Source organism: Ictidomys tridecemlineatus, chromosome 4 (genome assembly GCF_052094955.1).
Source record: "Ictidomys tridecemlineatus isolate mIctTri1 chromosome 4, mIctTri1.hap1, whole genome shotgun sequence".
NCBI classification, from domain to species: Eukaryota; Metazoa; Chordata; class Mammalia; order Rodentia; family Sciuridae; genus Ictidomys; species Ictidomys tridecemlineatus.
The window spans coordinates 184,006,497-184,024,101 of record NC_135480.1 but is presented as its reverse complement, the minus strand read 5'-3'; the positions used below and the strand labels follow the sequence as shown (position 1 = coordinate 184,024,101).

Here is a 17,605-nt window from a genome sequence, read left to right as displayed (position 1 = left end):
TTTTAAGGAGGCCAAAAATAGAACCAGCCTGGGTATAGTTTTCATATTTTGAAAGTGGGGACTATTTGCAGGGCTATGGTAAGGATTAAGTGTTAGAAACTGTCTGTCCTCAAGTAGATTTTAGCTTTTTAGGAGGAAAAAAAATATACAGAGATGTCTATAACACAAGGCAGAGGAAATAAGGGTAAGGAGTTGTAATGCCAGATTCATGGGAACCCAATAGACCTCCAGGAGCTGAATCCGATGCAATCACACAAAAGTCTTTATTGTAAGCTTGAGCCTGGACTCACAACCGTTTCCCATGCAGGAGTCCTGAGGAGTAAGCCTGGGCCCTTAGTCCAGTGAGGTTTTTTTGGGGGATACTCCATGCATCACAACATCACACAGTAAATCATTTCACACCACGGGAAAATCAAACAACAACTCTTAACATTGGTTAGCACATTCACTGGCGGGAACAAGTTGGGTAAGGGTGGTTGGTGAGTTTAAGAGGTGGATACATTTGAACTGATTGGTTTAAGCCATGAGGGGTGTACGTGCTAAACTACAGGTTTCCTAACATGTTATCAATCACAGAAACTAGTGGGAGGTTCACCTGGCATTTCAGGTATTTTCCCTGTCTCACGCTGATTGGTGGTTGCTCATCTAGTGTAACTGAGTCAGGGACACCTGGTGTCACAGATCTCTCCTGTTATTTACAAACAACTAAGCAGGATGGGTATGTGCCTAGGAGCCCTCTGTGGGTTTTTCCAAGGACAAGGGTCACACCCCCTCCCTCTGGACAGGCCTTGAAGTAGAAGCTGGTTTCTCAAAAATGAAGTCACATCAGTTTCTCAATGTCAGATAAGAGCATTCTAGGAAAAGAGAGAAGAGCTTGAATAGTAGACATCTAGGAGGACTTCACATAAGATACAGTATTTAAGAGAATTGGTACAAGTAGGGGGGTGAGTAGGAGTGAGGATGGAAACATTTATCCAAGCATTTGGAATCATAAGAGTAAAGTCAAAAGTTGAAAATGGGGGCATGTTGTGTATCATCAAGTGGGCACACGCAACACACGTAGGGATTATGAAAGGACAGGGGAAGGTTGGCTGCTCAGGTCTGGTTTGCAGGGGTGTGGCGTTTGTCTCAGTCTGAAGGTTCGGTAGCCAGAAAATGAGCTGAGCATGGTTGTGATTTGAGAAGTTAGGAAGCCTTATGATAGGTGAGTGATGTGGGCAGGGGTGAGAGAAAGGAAGGGATGCCAGCTGATGCTGGATTTTTTTCCTAGATTAAAGAGAATGGGACTGCTGTTGTCAAATCCAGGCCAGTGATGGTAAAGATGGAGAGAGAGGATGGATATGCTTATTAAAAAGGAAAGAACAATTTCTTTTCTTAAATAATTTATTTGCAATAAATTAACAATTAAATAGCAAAATTATAATCAATGGTTAAGAACTCACAAAATGCATCAACAAATAGAAATCTTTGGTTGATACATCTACTCACATATCACAAAGCACAATAATGCCAATTCAATAGAAAGTCATATGAAGAAGATTTCTGAATGCTTTTGAAAAAAGATGAGTATAATGATAAGGTGCTTGTTGATTTTGAAACTCTATATATTTGGTAGCTGGACAGGGCTGTGGAAAAGCTGGAAGCAGGGCCTCGAGACCTGGCTCTTTGCCCTGGGTTTCCAGTAACAGTCCATGTGACCTTTGAAAAGTCATTTCAAAAACCTTTGGACCTATTTTCTCCCCTGTAAAATGAAGGAGTAGAATTAATCAAGCACATGGTCTATTTATATGAACCACTGGGCCTGTTTCTGAAGTTTCCAGTGTTATCCATAGCATACCAAACATTTACTTTCATTCGAATAATAGAGATGCACAGGTTAGACAATTTGTCCAAACTGTTTTTTTTGTGCTCAAATGACTCATAAAGGGGTGTATCATCCAGGGACCTACCATGTGTTTGAACCATAATTTCTTATTACTGCAATTATCAACCCTTAAGTATAGACACCAAAGAAAGCACTAGAATGATTTTTTAATTAGGTTTCATTCTCATGGATACCTTATCAAGGTTTTGGCCCACATGTAATTATAATTCTTTTTTCGGGGGGGGGGTACCAGGGATGGAACTCAGGGGCACTCAGCCACTCAGCCACATTCCTAGCCCTATTTTGTATTTTATTTAGAGATAGGATCTCGCTGAGTTGTTTAGCACCTCGCTTTTGTTGAGTCTGGCTTTGAACTCACAATCCTCCTGCCTCAGCCTCCTGAGCTGCTGGGATTACAGGCATGCACCACCATGCCCAGCTATAATTTTTTTTGACAGTTACTTTAATATAATACAAATTGATATACAAAAATCCAAGCTGATAAAATGAATATTTTAAGAAATGGATTACACAGAGTAATATTGATTGTAAAGGTGTATTCATTTATCAAAGGATTTGCTGCAGAAAATCCTTAACAACCCCCCTCATGTAATAACTCAACCTCCTAATGTCTTTGCAGAATCTGTTACATTTCAGTGGAAAGACCCTCTTTGTCCACATAGCCTACAGCTCAGCAATGGGAAAGTGAACTCATTCTGGGTAGAGGAACAAAATCCTATATTCAGGCACAGAAGTGCTCTGTGTTTTCCTTATCAATGTGCTAAAATGAAACTAATATAAAAATATGGTTAAAAGTGTTATTGAGAGATTAAGTAATGCTACTCAATTGATAACTGTCCTCAAAACTTTGAAATCGCCTGGTATCGGAGGACAAGCTGGAGTTCACTCAGCTTGTGAGAAAGAAATGCACATTTGGGGGAAAGTCCCCTGTTCCTGCTTGTGTGTTTCCCTGAACTATACTGGAAATGTGTGGAGGTTTACCAAATGCAGGTTAAATAAAGAATCTAGAAGGAAACCTTACTGGTTCAAATAGACCCACAGGGCTGTAAGTACTAAGTCTATATAGATCTAATAACATGTTGACCTTGCTACTTTGGGAAAATGAGATTGCTGAGAGACTCACCCAGATTTCTTTTTATTGTCAAACCAAGAAGGCCTATTTCAACATTTCATTTACAAAATTCTTTCTAGAGTGGCAGAAAGTTCAAATTCCTTTATTGTGTATACACTGGAAATTCCTAACCTCAAATCCATAGATTTCTTACCCCTGGTTCAAAAGACTTTAAAACCAATCCATGGACTAGAATTTTGGGGAAATAAAAAGTTCCAGAGATAATCCAATGACACTGTTTACATTTCTGGCCTCAACTACAGGATTTAATCTTTGAATCCAAGTGTCATCAGGTTCAGGATGACATGCAGTGATGAGTTCTATAAAATCCACACTGTTTCATTGACTTGGGTACCACACCCACCCCCCAGCATAAGACTAAGCTAATGCTCCAAAGCAAAGAAGGCAAAGTACAAATTCATTTGTTCACCAGAGTCTGGCATTACATTTCTATTGTTTACTCTAAATGTTTTGTTTAAACTAAACTCTGTTAAATGAGTCATTAAATGGTAATGTTTGGATTTTCATAATTACAATAGAATTTCATGGTTCTTAAGTCAGCAGGAACTCAGGCTGAATTAAAAGTTTTAATACCTGACTTGTGAAATAAAGGGTTTGCTAATTTATTTTAGCCAACTTTTTTTTTTTTTAAATAAGAAAACTACGAACTCAACTCATAAATTATCAGGTCCTCCTGCTTTCATAGACAAACCCACTGTTTAACTTTAGAGATATCATATATATAAATGGCTCAATATAAGTAAAACTCACATTTCTATAGCATTTAAAGGATACAACACTCTTCCACATCTATGCAATCTTCACTCCTCGGGGAGTTTTTTTTCCATGTCTCCCAATCTTAAAATTTATTTTGTTTGTCCTTGACCAAATACATCTCATTCTTCAAAAACGAGTTTTTAAATATGTTGTGAGGGAAACATATTCTGCTCATTCATCTGAGATCCATGATGAGAAAACTTCTTTCTTATTACTGAATACATTGAGTAAAACAGGGATTTTTTAAATCCATGATTTTTTTTTTCAAACATCTTATATAGAACCTGAATTTGTAAAACAGACAGAAGGCAGGGTTTGGCCTGAAGTCCTGGGGGCGATGGGCTCCAGGGATACATTCCTTGTGGCCTCCTTTCAGCTCCCTGCAGCTCTGTCAGCCACCTCCCATGAGGCTCAATTCACGCCTCACAAGTCATTCATCCAGTGGACTCTGGAACATGCATAAGGCTGTTCACAGCGGTGACTTCTGACAAGTGCTGCCTGGGTGATGACAGCTGAAGCCATACTATGGAAGGTGGTGGTCTGGGCCAGGTGAAGAAACACAGTAATCATCAAGGAGACTCCTGTTCTCCAGGCCGGGCAGGTGGGGTCCTTGGGGGAAGAGCCCCAGAATGTTTCCCTGAGCAGCCACTCCTGCTTGCTGTAGGCTTTGCTCCCCCAAGACCTTGACCAAGAAGTTGATATACCTCATTGCCAGGCGAAGTGTTTCATTTTTGCTCAGCTTTTTGTCTGGAGGGTGAGTGGGAATGAGCTTCCTCAGCTTAGCAAAGGCACTGTTGACATTTTGCTGCCTCCACCGCTCCCTGGTATTTGTGAAGATCTTCCTGGTCATGTCTGAGTTCCTGAGATGGGAAAGAGAAAAGGCGCTGTGAGCAGATACCTTGTAAGAGGACTGGTGGGTATCACATGTCCTGCCAAAAACCTACCATGTTAGATCTTCTCCACTTAGATATTGGGAAATTCATTTTCTTATTTTTAGGTTTTTAGAACGTCCTTTTTTTTTTGTACTGGGAATTGAACCCAGAGGCACTTTAACACTAAGCTACATCTGTAGTGGTTTATTATTATTATTATTATTATTTTGAGACAAGGTCATACCAAGTTGCTTAGGGACTTGCAAAGTTGCTGAGGCTGGCCTAGAACTTGTAATCCTCCTGCCTCAGCTTTCTGAGTCACTAGGATTATAGGCATGCACCACCATACCCGGCTAGAATCTTCCTTTTAATATGAGAAGAAAGGGCAGGAAAAGAACAATGTCCTTTATACTTTTTCTCTCTGTCTGATTCGAAGCCTCCAATTAAAAGATTGCTTTATTCCAGTACTCCCTTAGTCCCTTTACTTCCTTTATAACAAACTCTTCTTAATTATCAGTCAGGCATAGTATAGGATTGAGTACACATGTGAGTATAATATATGTGTGTGTATACATATATGTATATCTGTATCTGTATATTCATAATACACAGTTGATTTATGCCCAACTCTCTCTATATATAGTATAGTTACTGTATAATATACTATATTATATATTATATAGCATACTGTATACACATATATAAATCCTAGAGAGTTGGGTATGAATCAACTGTGTATTATGAATTTTTTGCAAGAAAGAAAGAGTTATGATCTCTGATTTTGTAAATATATTGAAATATGGACTGGAGAAGATAGGATAGCTCTCCTGATAGTAGCAGACCTCACCGAGAGGATTTGGCTTCACTCTGCAAGAGCTAAAATGTTGAAACTATATTACATTCGGAGAAGAGCAGAGTGAGGAAGGGCCTCGACACCCTGTTGTATGAAGAACAGAAGTGAGGATGTTTAGCATGACAACAATGAAACGACAAGAGGCAGGTAAGGATGACCTTTTGGCACACGTGCTATAGAAGACACCTGGGCTTCTTGGATGACCTTTCCAACAGTAGGAGAGTTGTTTATCATCATATGCTGCCAAATCTTATTTTGTCACCATTAACTCTTAGCAGTGTGAGTCCCCTTTTTCCAGGTGGCTTGGGTTAACATGTATTAATGGGAACTTTCAGCATACATTGGCAAACAAGCCAAAGCCCAGCTTCAAGCAGTTGAGTGCTCCTGGCTCACTGCTATCAGCCTTCAGCCTCAGCTCCCCTGAGCATTGGGCCTCCTCTTATTCCTCCAAAGGAAAATAAATATTGCTAACTCTATCCTTTTACACATATAATTTTCTCTTCCATGAATTCTCTTCCCATACTCTCCTTAGCTATTTCTACACAGTCTTTAAATAAATGCTCTGTTCTTCCCTTTCTACCAAGGCCTGACTATATAGGAGTCTTCAGGCAGAGAACAATACTCTCTCCAGATGCTGGGCAGTGACACTGAACTGTAGCTACTTGTCAGCCTCACTATCACTAGGACAAACAACCATCCTCTACAGTGTAAAGTACTGTGTTGGCAGAATGTTTTTAGATATTAAGTGTTTAATAAATGGCATGAGATATTTGACACTTTATTATAAAACAGGCTTTTCATGGATGTGGCTCAGTGGTAGAGTGCTGGCCAAGCATTAATGAGGCCCTATGTTTGAACCCTAGCACTGAAAAAAAAAATGCTTTGCATTAGATGATTTTGCCAACTGTAGGCTAATGTAATTATTCTGAGCATGTTTAACGTACAGGCTAAGTTATGTTTGCTAAGATAGGTATATTAAATGCATTTTCATTTTACAATTTACAGTAAGGTTTATCAGGATGTAATCCCATTGTAAGTTGAGAAACAGCTGTATGGTACCTTAGCAGCTGGCTGCCTGTGTTGAGATGAGAGAAGGAAACACAGGCTCTGTAGGACAGAAACAACACCTAACTAGGCACTCTAGTGGGCTTTCAGGCAGGCCATGTCTTCTAAAACTGATGGGCCGGGGCGGGGGGGGGGGGGGTGGGGGGAACCAGGTGATCCTCAAGGTCTCTTTCTGTTCTGAAATACCACAATGTACAATGCCCATTACCTTTTGTCTAACCTAAGTAGTTCTGAACATTCCAGTCTTTGGTTTTACAATAAAAATATGAGTGTTGTCAGAAGTATACGCTGACTATACTTAAAACAGGAAAGTTTGAACCCAAATCAAGGGAATTTTAAGATAGAAAGAAAACTATCAAGTTTTGTTCATACTGAAACTGACCAGGAGCAAAGTTACTTTCTAGCTTCTCTTGTGCAAAGAGTTTAGCTCATTCATGGAGTCAACTCTAATTCCATGGGGGGTCTTCTTTCAAGCTGGGAGGAAAAAAGATTAGCCAGGATAAACTGACTGCGGTGTTCTCTTCTAAGTGTGTGAGATCCTATTGTACTAGAAGCAGACAGAAGAAATAGAAAGAAGAGAAGACAGGCTTCTAAAATGCAGCCTGCCATCCTAGGGGTGCTTGATAATTACTTGTTGATTTATCCTCAAGTGTATTACTCTCCTTCTCCACAGGGGAAATAGAAATCAGTGATTTAACAAGCTGGAAAAGCTCAAAGTAGAGGTCACTGGAAAATTACTGAAGTACTTTTTAAATCAAAGGAAAATTGCATTTAGTGTTTTTCCAGTTGCAAGGACTGATTGCTGCTAATCTTGATTTCAGAGTAATGTAAGAGCTAAAATACACACACACACACACACACACACACACACACACACACACACACAGCCCAGATGCCACAGAATCAGAGAACATTTCACAGATGCTGAAACAAGGGTGAGTATTTAGGTCACACAGGGAATCAATGGCAGGGCCCCGAAATCCAAGCCTGGGTATTCATACATTGTGTCACCACTGAGGACTCCACTAAGGTTCACAACCTTGTTTTGTTCCATGGACCTTTCTGGCAGTCTGGGGAAGCTTAAGGACACAATTCTCTCAGAACAATTATTTTAAACATATAAAATATAAAGTCTTCAGCTCCCTTCTCAGAATAGTGATTTTAAATGTACATAGAAAACAGTTATGCTTAGTAGTTATGAAAACACAATTAAAATGAATATGATAATATATGTGCTTCATTTTAACACTTAAATAACTAGACTTACAACCATAATTTCTAAGAAATATGTTTATAAATATTTGTCTAAAGATCTGCAACATTTGTGATGTGAGATGCAAGTATCTAGATTCTATTGGTGACAAATTCTTTGTATTACATTGTCTCAATATAATACTGTATTACTCTATTGCATTTTAAATTATAATATTTTAATAACTTCTAAGTATAATTGGTTATTTTTGTCTATGTATTTTTAACTTATGAATTTAAAATTGTTATTTTTGAGAAGGGAACCAAAAGTTTTTTACTTTCTTTATTTAAAACCATGCTGGGGAGCTGGGGATATAGTTCAGTTGGTGAGTGCTTGTCTTGCATGCACAAGGCCCTAGGTTCAATCCCCCACACAGCAAAAAAAAAAAAAAAAAAAAACCATGTTAATAGTGGGACATGCCTATAATCCCAGCAGCTCAGGAGGCTGAGGCAAGAGGATCACGGGTTCAAAGCCAGCCTCAGCAAAAGCAAGGCTTACTAAGCAAATCAGTGAGAACCTGTCTCTAAATAAAATACAAAATAGGGCTAGGGATGTGGCTCAGTGGCCAAGTGTCCCTGAGTTCAATCCCCGGTATCCCAATAAATAAATTAACAAATAAATAAAAGTAAAACCATGCTAATACTATTGTACTCTATTACCCATATCCATAAATAAAGGAAATGCTATATATAAAGGTTAATGGAAATAAAGATATAATTTTTCCCCATCCAAATTCACAGAACCCCTGAATTCTTCTATCTATATCTCTCTGGGTGGGTAGGGGTTGTGGACCCTAGTTAAGAATGCATGGACTGGAGGAATGTTATGACAAACACTACGGAAATGGATGTGTACAAACTATACCATCACCACTCAAGGGAACACATTACTGGAGAAAAGAGTGACAATTACACCTCCAGAGAAGGTGACAAATGTCATCAACAGGAGCTGCTGCTCCTTGGTGCCAGGTTTCTGGACAAAAAGCCCAGGTCAACTAGAAAGGATGCAGGAAGGGTCAGCAGCTCACATTTGAATGAGGTCCTGTTCCAAGCTTTTCATATGACTTTCGATTTCTTTTACTACATTTGTTGGGTGTATTTGTCTCTTCTTTCATCCTTCTCTTTCTCTTGAAAGTAAGTGAAAACACTGGCCAGGAAGAAAGAGATGAAGGGTGGTTTGTTAGGTGAAAGAGAGGTGCCTCCACTCCAACACTAGGCACAGTTCTGCCTTTTGTAGAAGTAATGCATGCATATTTAAGCAAAAAGTCCAAGTACACAAGTGCATGAAGTAAAACATAAAAGGCTCCCTACCTGCTTACTTAGCTAATAGGTCTCACTCCCTAGCCACAGCCAGTTTAGTATACATATTTCATGCACACTACACATACACACACATTTTTAAAAATCACTATTCATACCATATTTAATTCATACCTTACTTAATTAAGAAACTTCACATGAAATACTGAATCAGTACACATATCATGAATACTGCTCATTGGGAAGAGCCCTAAAGCAGACACGCTTAGCCAAGGCTATGCACTGGGGGAGCCGCCAGTTCAAAGGTGCACTCTACACCTGTGCCTTGCAGCTCTGATAGACCTCAAGTAGCCTACCCTGCTCTTTCCGCCCATCCTGCTGCCCTCGGACGCTTCATTTCCTGGCTTTTCTTTTCTTTTAAAATTACTTTTTGTTTCTCCGCAAAACACTGCCCTTCCTAAGGAGTACTTCAGAAGTTCAGGAAAGCATCTCGTGGTTGAAGTTTCACATCAAGGGTCGATCACCGAGCCTCATGAGCTATCTAAATATCTTGGGAGACGCACCTGGGGACTGGGGGCATGTCCCCCACACCTCTTAGGAAGCCGAAGCAGCTATACCAACACCCGTTGGGGGACCAAACTGATTCCCCGGATGCCGTGCCAGCCCCGATCCCCCCGAAAAAGTCCGCAGGTCTTCCCAGCAGTCACCTTGGTGTCGGTTACCAAGTCGCCCCCACGTCCCTGTCCTCCCGGGCAAATGGGGCTCCGATGACCAAGCGAGGGACCTGCGGGTCCACAAACCTGAGCCGGGCGGCGCCCACGTCCTCCAGGAGTCGACGCACCTTCTCGGCAAGAATCGAGAGCCGGCACCTTCGCCTTCGCTGTTGCTGTCGCCAGTCGTGTGCGCCCTCGCCTGGTGGCCGGCCTCTGCTGCCGCCTTTATAGGACACCGCCTTTGTCTCGCGGGGCGCCCGGGCCAACTTCCCGCTAGGGACTCCCGCCGGTTCCTCCCCACTTCCCGCGCCCTGGATTCCTGGGACCAGTTCTCCCGACCAGTTCTCTCTGCTTTACTTAAAGCGTGTTAGGGAGCGGTCAGGGGGTGCTGCTTACTAAGCTCCCTTCCAAACAAGGACAAACATTCTGGTAAAGTTCTTATCCGTTGTTACTTCAAGATCCAGGGAGTGTGGACTCCCAGGAACCACCTGTTTTAGGGTTATGTGTGGGAAAAACAGATTTTTAGCCCATAACCCAGGCCCTCTAAATCAGGATTTGGGTAGGTGGAGTCTGCAACTTGCATTTTACTAAGTACCCCAAAGTTTAACAATCTTTGCACTGGACAGATTCCTGGAATAATTTGTCCCAGTTTCCACCCTGCAGAACACAGGATTTGGTTATTTCAGGGATGGAAGGGTCTCCTAGCTGGTCGTCCTGATTCTGCACTTGCCTCCTTCATAGGCTCTCCTGCATCACCTATGAAATCCCCTCAGGTACCAGTCACTTGTTTGCTCAAAACACTTGGATGGCTTTCCATTTCATTCCCAGTTAGACAAAACCTTTAAGTGGCCCCCAGATGCCCTTTATCCTCTTCTGAGCTGTCTTCTCTCCCTGGGGTTCATTCAGTTCCAGCATTCTGGCTTCTTCCTTGTGTCAAGAACACACCAGACACCCTCTTGTCCTAGGGCCTTCATGCTGTTTCCCCTGCCTGAAACACTCTTTCTGGAAGTTATCCACAGGATTCCTTTACCTCCTCTTATTTATCCAAAAAGTTATTCTTCAGAGCCTACAATGAGTCAGGCCCCAGTCTAGATGCTGGGGACAAAACTCCAAACAAAATCAGATAAATCCCTGCCCTCAAGGAGACATTCTTTAGGTCTTCACTCAGATCTTACCTTCTCAGTGAAGAGTTTCTAACCACAGTATCTAAAATCGTACCCAACCCACACACAGACTGCATCATTCTGCCTGCTGTATTCTTCTTCTTGCTCAACCTCACTCATTTATAATATTTACTTATTTGTCTTCTCTCTGTCTTTTCTGCACCCCTGTCTACCCCACTGATGAACATCAAGTATTAGTTGCTTGCTAAATCCACAAGTAAAAAATTTCTAGGCATTACTTTCTCTGAAGGACCCAGTATGGGATTTGGTACAATAAATGCAGAAATGCAATACAGCTTGGTGTATAAGAGCAAAGTGCTCTGGAATTGCATTACCTGGCTTAAAATGCCTTGTCTATTCATATGTGTGATCCCAGGCAAATTTATAACCTCTCCCTGCCTCAGTTTGCTCATCTGTAAAAAGTATACAATGATAGGACTATGGAGATCAAATGAAAACAACAACAACAACAACAACCAGGTAAGATGTTAAGCACAAGGTGTATCACATAGCACAATTTTTAAAATTGTAGTTGATTGTATTATTGTTATAACTATACATTGGCTCCCTACAAGATTATACAGTTCCATCCACTGCCATGTGACTAACAGTGGCTCCCTGTAGGTGGAAGGTATATACTTCCCTGCCCCATTGCCAGGCTTGGCCAAGTGACTTTCATCAGCCAATGGAATAGAGCAGATTTGATATATGCCGTGTTGGAGCAGAAGCTTTAGCAGGAGTGATTGGGTCCAGCCAACCCAGGTGCCATGAACATACTCAAAGCCAATCATAGCCTTTATATAATATGAGTGTGAAATAAATGTTGTTGTAAGCCACTGAGACTTTGGGAATGTTTGTGACACCCCACCCTACCCAAACAAAACAGTCAAAAAGCTATTGTTTGAATTGCTAAGTTCTGGGTTGGGACAGGAAGGAGAAGAAAACTATATATCTGCCTTCAAAAAGTTCATGATCTTGGGGAGAAAGAGGGCATGACAAATAGACCAAATACAAGACAGACAGTTATGGGTTCCAGAGAATGTGGAATAAGAGTTAGAAAGAGAGAGCAAAGGATTCTGATTGGAGGGAGGATCAGAGGTACTTGTGAGAGGAATGGTATTTAGTTTATTTTATTTTTTTTTTGGATTCCACAAATGAGTGACATCATGCAGTACTTGTCTTTCTGTGCCTGCCTGGTTTATTTCACATAATATAATGATCTCCAGTCCCATCCACGTTATCAAAATGACAGTATTTTATTATGTCTAAATAGTATTCAATTTTTGTCTATATACCACATTTATTTATTTACTTATTTTTTTAGTTCTCAGCGGACACAACATCTTTGTTGGTATGTGGTGCTGAGGATCAAACCCAGGCCACACGCATGCCAGGCGAGCGTGCTACCGCTTGAGCCACACACATCCCCAGCCCCGAGGAATGGTATTTAAACTAGGCCTGAAGCAAGGCTGGTTCTGACATTTGTGAGATTCAGGACAAAGTTACAAATGCAGACTACAGGCCCATTCCTATCCATTTTTTCTCCTCTACCCCAAGCTGAGTTCTGTTCTGTGAAGGGCATTGTGCATATAAGGTAGACTTCCACCCACCATGGACCTTATGCAGGTCCTGAAATTGGGCTCAGGGCCACTTGAACAGAAAGTCATGGGTCCCAGATATCCAGAGTGTGATCTAGAAGGTGGGGCATGGCCACTTGAAGAGTCCAGAGCAGGGCCATCTAAAGCACACCCAAGGCAAGGCCTAGGTGCTTGGGTTCCTCAGTGAATGTTGGTCAAGGCTGGTTGGGAAATTACAAATGTAGGAGTGGAGGACAGGAACACAACTGTGTGCTGTGAACATGAGAATAATACATATAGCTACAGGTTAAAAGACTCATTCTGGTGGCAGTATAGAGAATGGATTAGAGTGGACTGAAGAGAATAAACTGGTCAATTTGTGTGTAGAAACATAATCTAATATTTGCAGTAAATATCCCTGACTTGCTCTTTTTTTTCTGCCCTTCTGTTTTCTTTGTGTATGGTGGAAGGGGGATCACAGTGTCACAGTGCCTATGCTTTTTCTATTCTAGCCTATTCAATCACAATTCTGCTGGAGTACATGTTAGATTTTAAACCAAGAACCAATATTACACTTCGTTTTATTTCATTTTTTTAGATGTTGATGGACCTTTATATTATTTATTTATTAATATGCAATGCTGAGAATCAAACCTAGTGCCCCACACATGCTAGGCAAGCACTCTGCCACTGAGCCAAAACCCCAGCCCTACACTTCATTTTAGGCAAAAACTATGAGGTGATATATTTTCTCAATGGCATATTTTACAATTATGAACTAGAATTGTGGCAAGTGGGTAGAAAGATTAAAAATGATGTATGATGCTAAATGAAACAATGAGCTGTAAAATAAAATCTGGGCTAGTGGACAAGGACTGAGAGAAAGGACAGTGCTACCGAAAAAGGAGCACTATGGCATGGGCACACTGGAACCAGGGTTGACTTTTTTTCGTGAAAGCTTCTTAAATGTTATTGTTGGCTTTATACTTTTAGAAACAGTTTTGGTGCATAATTCCACTAGCAGTGACCCTTCAGAGTGATGGGCCATTCCCAGCCCCATCTCCCAGTGTGGGGAGAATTTAGGGGCTAGGTCCTGCAGGAGAAGAGGTTGAAGTAGGAATTTACATAATCCGATTATTGAGGGATTAGGTTTGGGCAGCTAAACGCCTCTATGTGCTTGAGCTAAAACCCTTACTATTCATGGCTCTTTCTGCCCCCTGGAGAGACTGCACCTGCGAGCTCCTGGGGAGGGAACAGGGAACTGGGGAGGGAAGGGCAGGTCCCTCCAAGAATTTGGGTGCTGTCAGGCTCTCTGGTTCTGCTGCTTTAATTGATCTGTCTGGATTAGCCTGTGAACACTGGCCCTCTAATCCTTTATGCAGGGTTGTCAGCTTCAGGGAAGACCAAACCTGGAAATTTCAGAAGGGATATCTGCCAGCCCAGGTGGGTGTGGTCATTTTGGCTAGTAGTCAAGCATAAGCCTTATCCAATCTTAAAACTCCCTTCTTGTCCCCTGCCCCTTCTAAAGTTTTCCCCATTTCTCAATCCACAATTCTGTGTATCAACCTCAATGCATTCATACATATCTGCATTTATACAGTTATCTATCCATCCTGTCTTTCTTCCATGAATCCAACAATATAAACTAACTGGTTCTTGATATTTAATTTATTTAATTGATATTTTATTTTACTAGTACTAATGAAATAGTTTTACTTGATGTATTCTATCTCTTAAATCAGTTTGGTACTTTGATATATAAATTTTGACATTTTTAGATTCATTAATTGAGTGTTATATAGCTATTCAATTTTTAAAAGTCTGAATTTTATTAACTTTTTCTCATTATGTGTTTATAATTTCTCTCTCTGCTTAGTTTTGTAGATGTTTGTCCATTTTATGGCTTTTTAAAAATCCTGGCTCTAGGGCTGGGGTTCGTGGCTCATTGGTAGAGCACTTGCCTAGCATGCAAGACACTGGGTTCGACTCTCAGCACCACATATAAATAAGTAAATAAAATAAAGGTCCATCAACAACTAATAAAAATATTTTTAAAAATCCTGATTGTAAGATTTATTTATCATTTTTACGATTTTCTAATGCATTAATTTCTACTAATCTTCATTAAATCTATCCTTATTATGTTTATTTTACTGCTCTCTACCTTCCATTCTTGGGTTAAATCTTGTTTTTACTATTTCTTCTTTATTAATAAAAGCATTGCAGGTATGAACTTTCTCCTGATAGACTTTGGGCGATATTAGTGTTTTGGTTTGCATTATCATTGCCATTAATTCCTAAAGTCTGATGTCTATTTTTTTGTTTTAGAAAGTGTTTTAAAAATTTCCTTATTGTTGTATTTTTGGCAGCTACTTGCTATTAATTTCTAATCTTACTGGAGTGTTGTCAAAGATGATGTAGTATGATTTTTTGCTTTGAAATATTTATTGAAATTTTTCCCTCTTGTAGAACTATGACCTGCTTATATAAATACTTCAGAGGTACTAGAAAAGGAGGTTATATTCCCTATTTAAAAGGTAAAATGTTTTTGTACATATCCATTAAGTCAGTCTTCTATATTCTTGGAAGTTTGGGTCTATTTGATCTATTAAAAGAGAGTATGTGAAAATCCCCCTCTACTATTTTGTGTCTGTTCCTTTTTGTTTTTGCAGAAGTGTTTGCTTTAGATCTTTTTATCTTTTGATGTACTGCTTTTGAGGCATAAAGACTCACAGAAGTTTAGTTGAGTTAGAAAAATATACCTATGTCAGTATATAATCACCTTCTTTGTCTTTATTATGAATTTCATTATACTAATATTACACCCTAGTTTTTAAGTTTGCATTTTTAAAATTAAACTATGCCCATTCTTTTACAGTTTATTAGTCCAGAGAGGGGTGGCTCTTGGTATGAAATTATTATGGTAAATTTAAATTCTTTTTACTTTTTTTTTTTGGTACTGGGCATTGAACTCAGAGTCACATCCCCAGAGCTATTTTGTATTTCATTTATAGACAGGGTCTCATTGAGTTGCTTAATGCCTCCCCATTGCTACTGAGGTTGGCTTTGAACTTTAGATCTTCCTGCCTCAGCCTTCAATCTGCTGGGATTACAGGTGTGTGTCACTGTGCCTATCCGACTCCTTTTACTTTTTTCCCTCCCCAAAAAGCCTCCGTCTCCAAGATCAATTTTTCAAAACTTCATTGTACTTTACTTGCTACATTACAAACTTCAGGAGAGCAAGGATTTCAGTTTCGGCAATCACTTGATCCCAGGACCCTATGCTGTCTTACATGTAAACTGCTTCAGAAGACAACTGTTCAATAATTCAAGGAAGCTCTGGCTTTTTTCTGCAAAGAGCTGCTTCCAGCCTGTCCTACTCTCTGTCAGCAGATACATAACTTCTTTCTGTGAGATGACTGTTTTCAAGGCCACTAAAGAGGTTTTTTGGTGATTGCTTGTTTTTTGGCTGCTAAATGGAGGGGGCAAGAAAGGGCACTAGGGGGACTAATTTGGAGGCCTGACAGGAATGATGGCTTGACTTAGGCAGGTGGCACTGAGCACCAACTTTGGGCCAGAAGCTTCATTCTCTACCTTCCATTATTTAACCCTAAGTATTAAATGTTTTGCTAGATATTTCACCCAAGTTTTTTAATTTAATATAAGAAATTATATATACGATTTACTTTAATGAGTTATCATTGTAGTTAGAACAAAATATTGCTCCCAAACAACTTAGGTACTAAAGCATATACTCAAAGAAACAAAGCTTGGGCTTACAGCTGACTCAGTTTCACTAGTAGTTCTTAGACATCTTTCTATAGCAGCAGAGACTGAAAAGTCTTACAAATGTTACTGCTACTCCATTCTGAGTCCACAGGGCAACTTAGTGATTAGTTCACAACCTTGGGCTCTTCCTGCCTCTTCCCATTCCAACATCCCTTAAATAATTCAATTGCCAAGCAAGTAGCTGCAGGTGAAAGCAGGTGACACTGAAGACCAGGACATTTGGAAGTGAGAAGAACACTGACATGGTCCACATCTCTGGGATGTGGGAGGGGAGTTGGAGGGTGAGATCTATTGCCTTCTCTCATAAGGAAAAAGAGATTTTCTTGTTTTATCATTTTCAGAAGTCCCTGAGGTTATTCCTTAGTCATCACACCAAAGTAGAGAGTCTAGAACCAGCAGGCCAGAGTCTCTAATATATCCTTCTGAGCCTGCTAACTATAAAATAGGAATAATAAATATTCATTAATTTTCCATGGATTGAGTAAGATATTAAGAAGAACCAAGCTGGGCTGGGGATATGGCTCAAGCGGTAGCGTGCTCTCCTGGCATGCGTGCGGCCCGGGTTCGATCCTCAGCACCACATACCAACAAAGATGTTGTGTCCGCCGAGAACTAAAAAATAAATATTAAAAATTCTCTCTCTCTCTCTCTCTCTCAAAAAAAAAAAAAAAAAAAAAGAAGAAGAACCAAGCTGGGTGTGGTGGTGCATTACCTACAATCCCAGTGGCTTGGGAGCTGAAGCAGGAGGATCATGAGTTCAAAGCCAGCCTCAGCAACTTAGTGAGGCCCTAAGCAAATCAGTGAGACCCTGTCTCTACATAAAAATTTAAAAGGGGGTGGGGATGTGGCTCAGTAGTTAAGTGCCCCTGGGTTCAATTCCCAGTGCCAAAAAGAAAAAAAGAAATGCCAATGATACTTAAGAGAAGACCTTTGACTAGGTTTTGGAAGCAGACTGACTGGTATTCCCTCTACTCTGATACCAGTTGTCTTCTTGGGCAAATTACTTAACTTCTCCCAGTCTCAATTTTCTCAGTAATAAATTGTAAACAAGAACAATTTGTTATTGTGAAGACTCAGTGAGCTAATGTACGTAAACTTAGTAATTTGGAGTAAATACTATGACAGGAATAGGCTTCTAATTAAACTATCTTTAATATCAGAAAAAAAATTTATCCAAAAACTACATGGGGAAATAAAAATATATGCCTCTAATTTCCTCCAAAGGGCACTTTCAATTGCTTTTTCATCTGCTCAATCTAGTATTCTGGCTCCCATTTATTTTCTTGGAG

General features: G+C 40.2%; 2 protein-coding genes across 4 annotated transcripts in view; both read right to left on the bottom strand.

The window, feature by feature from the left end:
• Window positions 1-1,365: 1,365 nt before the first annotated feature.
• Tal2 (TAL bHLH transcription factor 2) overlaps window positions 1,366-17,605 on the bottom strand; it is a 40,996-nt gene continuing 24,756 nt past the window's right edge. The window contains exons 1-3 of one of the 3 annotated variants that reach the window (XM_078047911.1): window positions 9,875-10,441; window positions 8,843-8,961; window positions 1,366-4,633 (exon numbers count right to left, since the gene is read on the bottom strand). In XM_078047911.1, the coding sequence (XP_077904037.1) occupies window positions 4,297-4,633; window positions 8,843-8,874 (369 nt within the window). In that variant the 5' untranslated portion in view covers window positions 8,875-8,961; window positions 9,875-10,441 and the 3' untranslated portion in view covers window positions 1,366-4,296. The other 2 variants (XM_078047912.1, XM_078047910.1) reach the window with 2 other exon arrangements.
• Fktn (fukutin) overlaps window positions 4,508-17,605 on the bottom strand; it is a 98,658-nt gene continuing 85,560 nt past the window's right edge. The window contains exon 12 of the mRNA XM_040286129.2: window positions 4,508-4,633. Within this exon, the coding sequence (XP_040142063.1) occupies window positions 4,620-4,633 (14 nt within the window). The 3' untranslated portion in view covers window positions 4,508-4,619. The remainder of the gene's footprint in view (window positions 4,634-17,605) is intronic.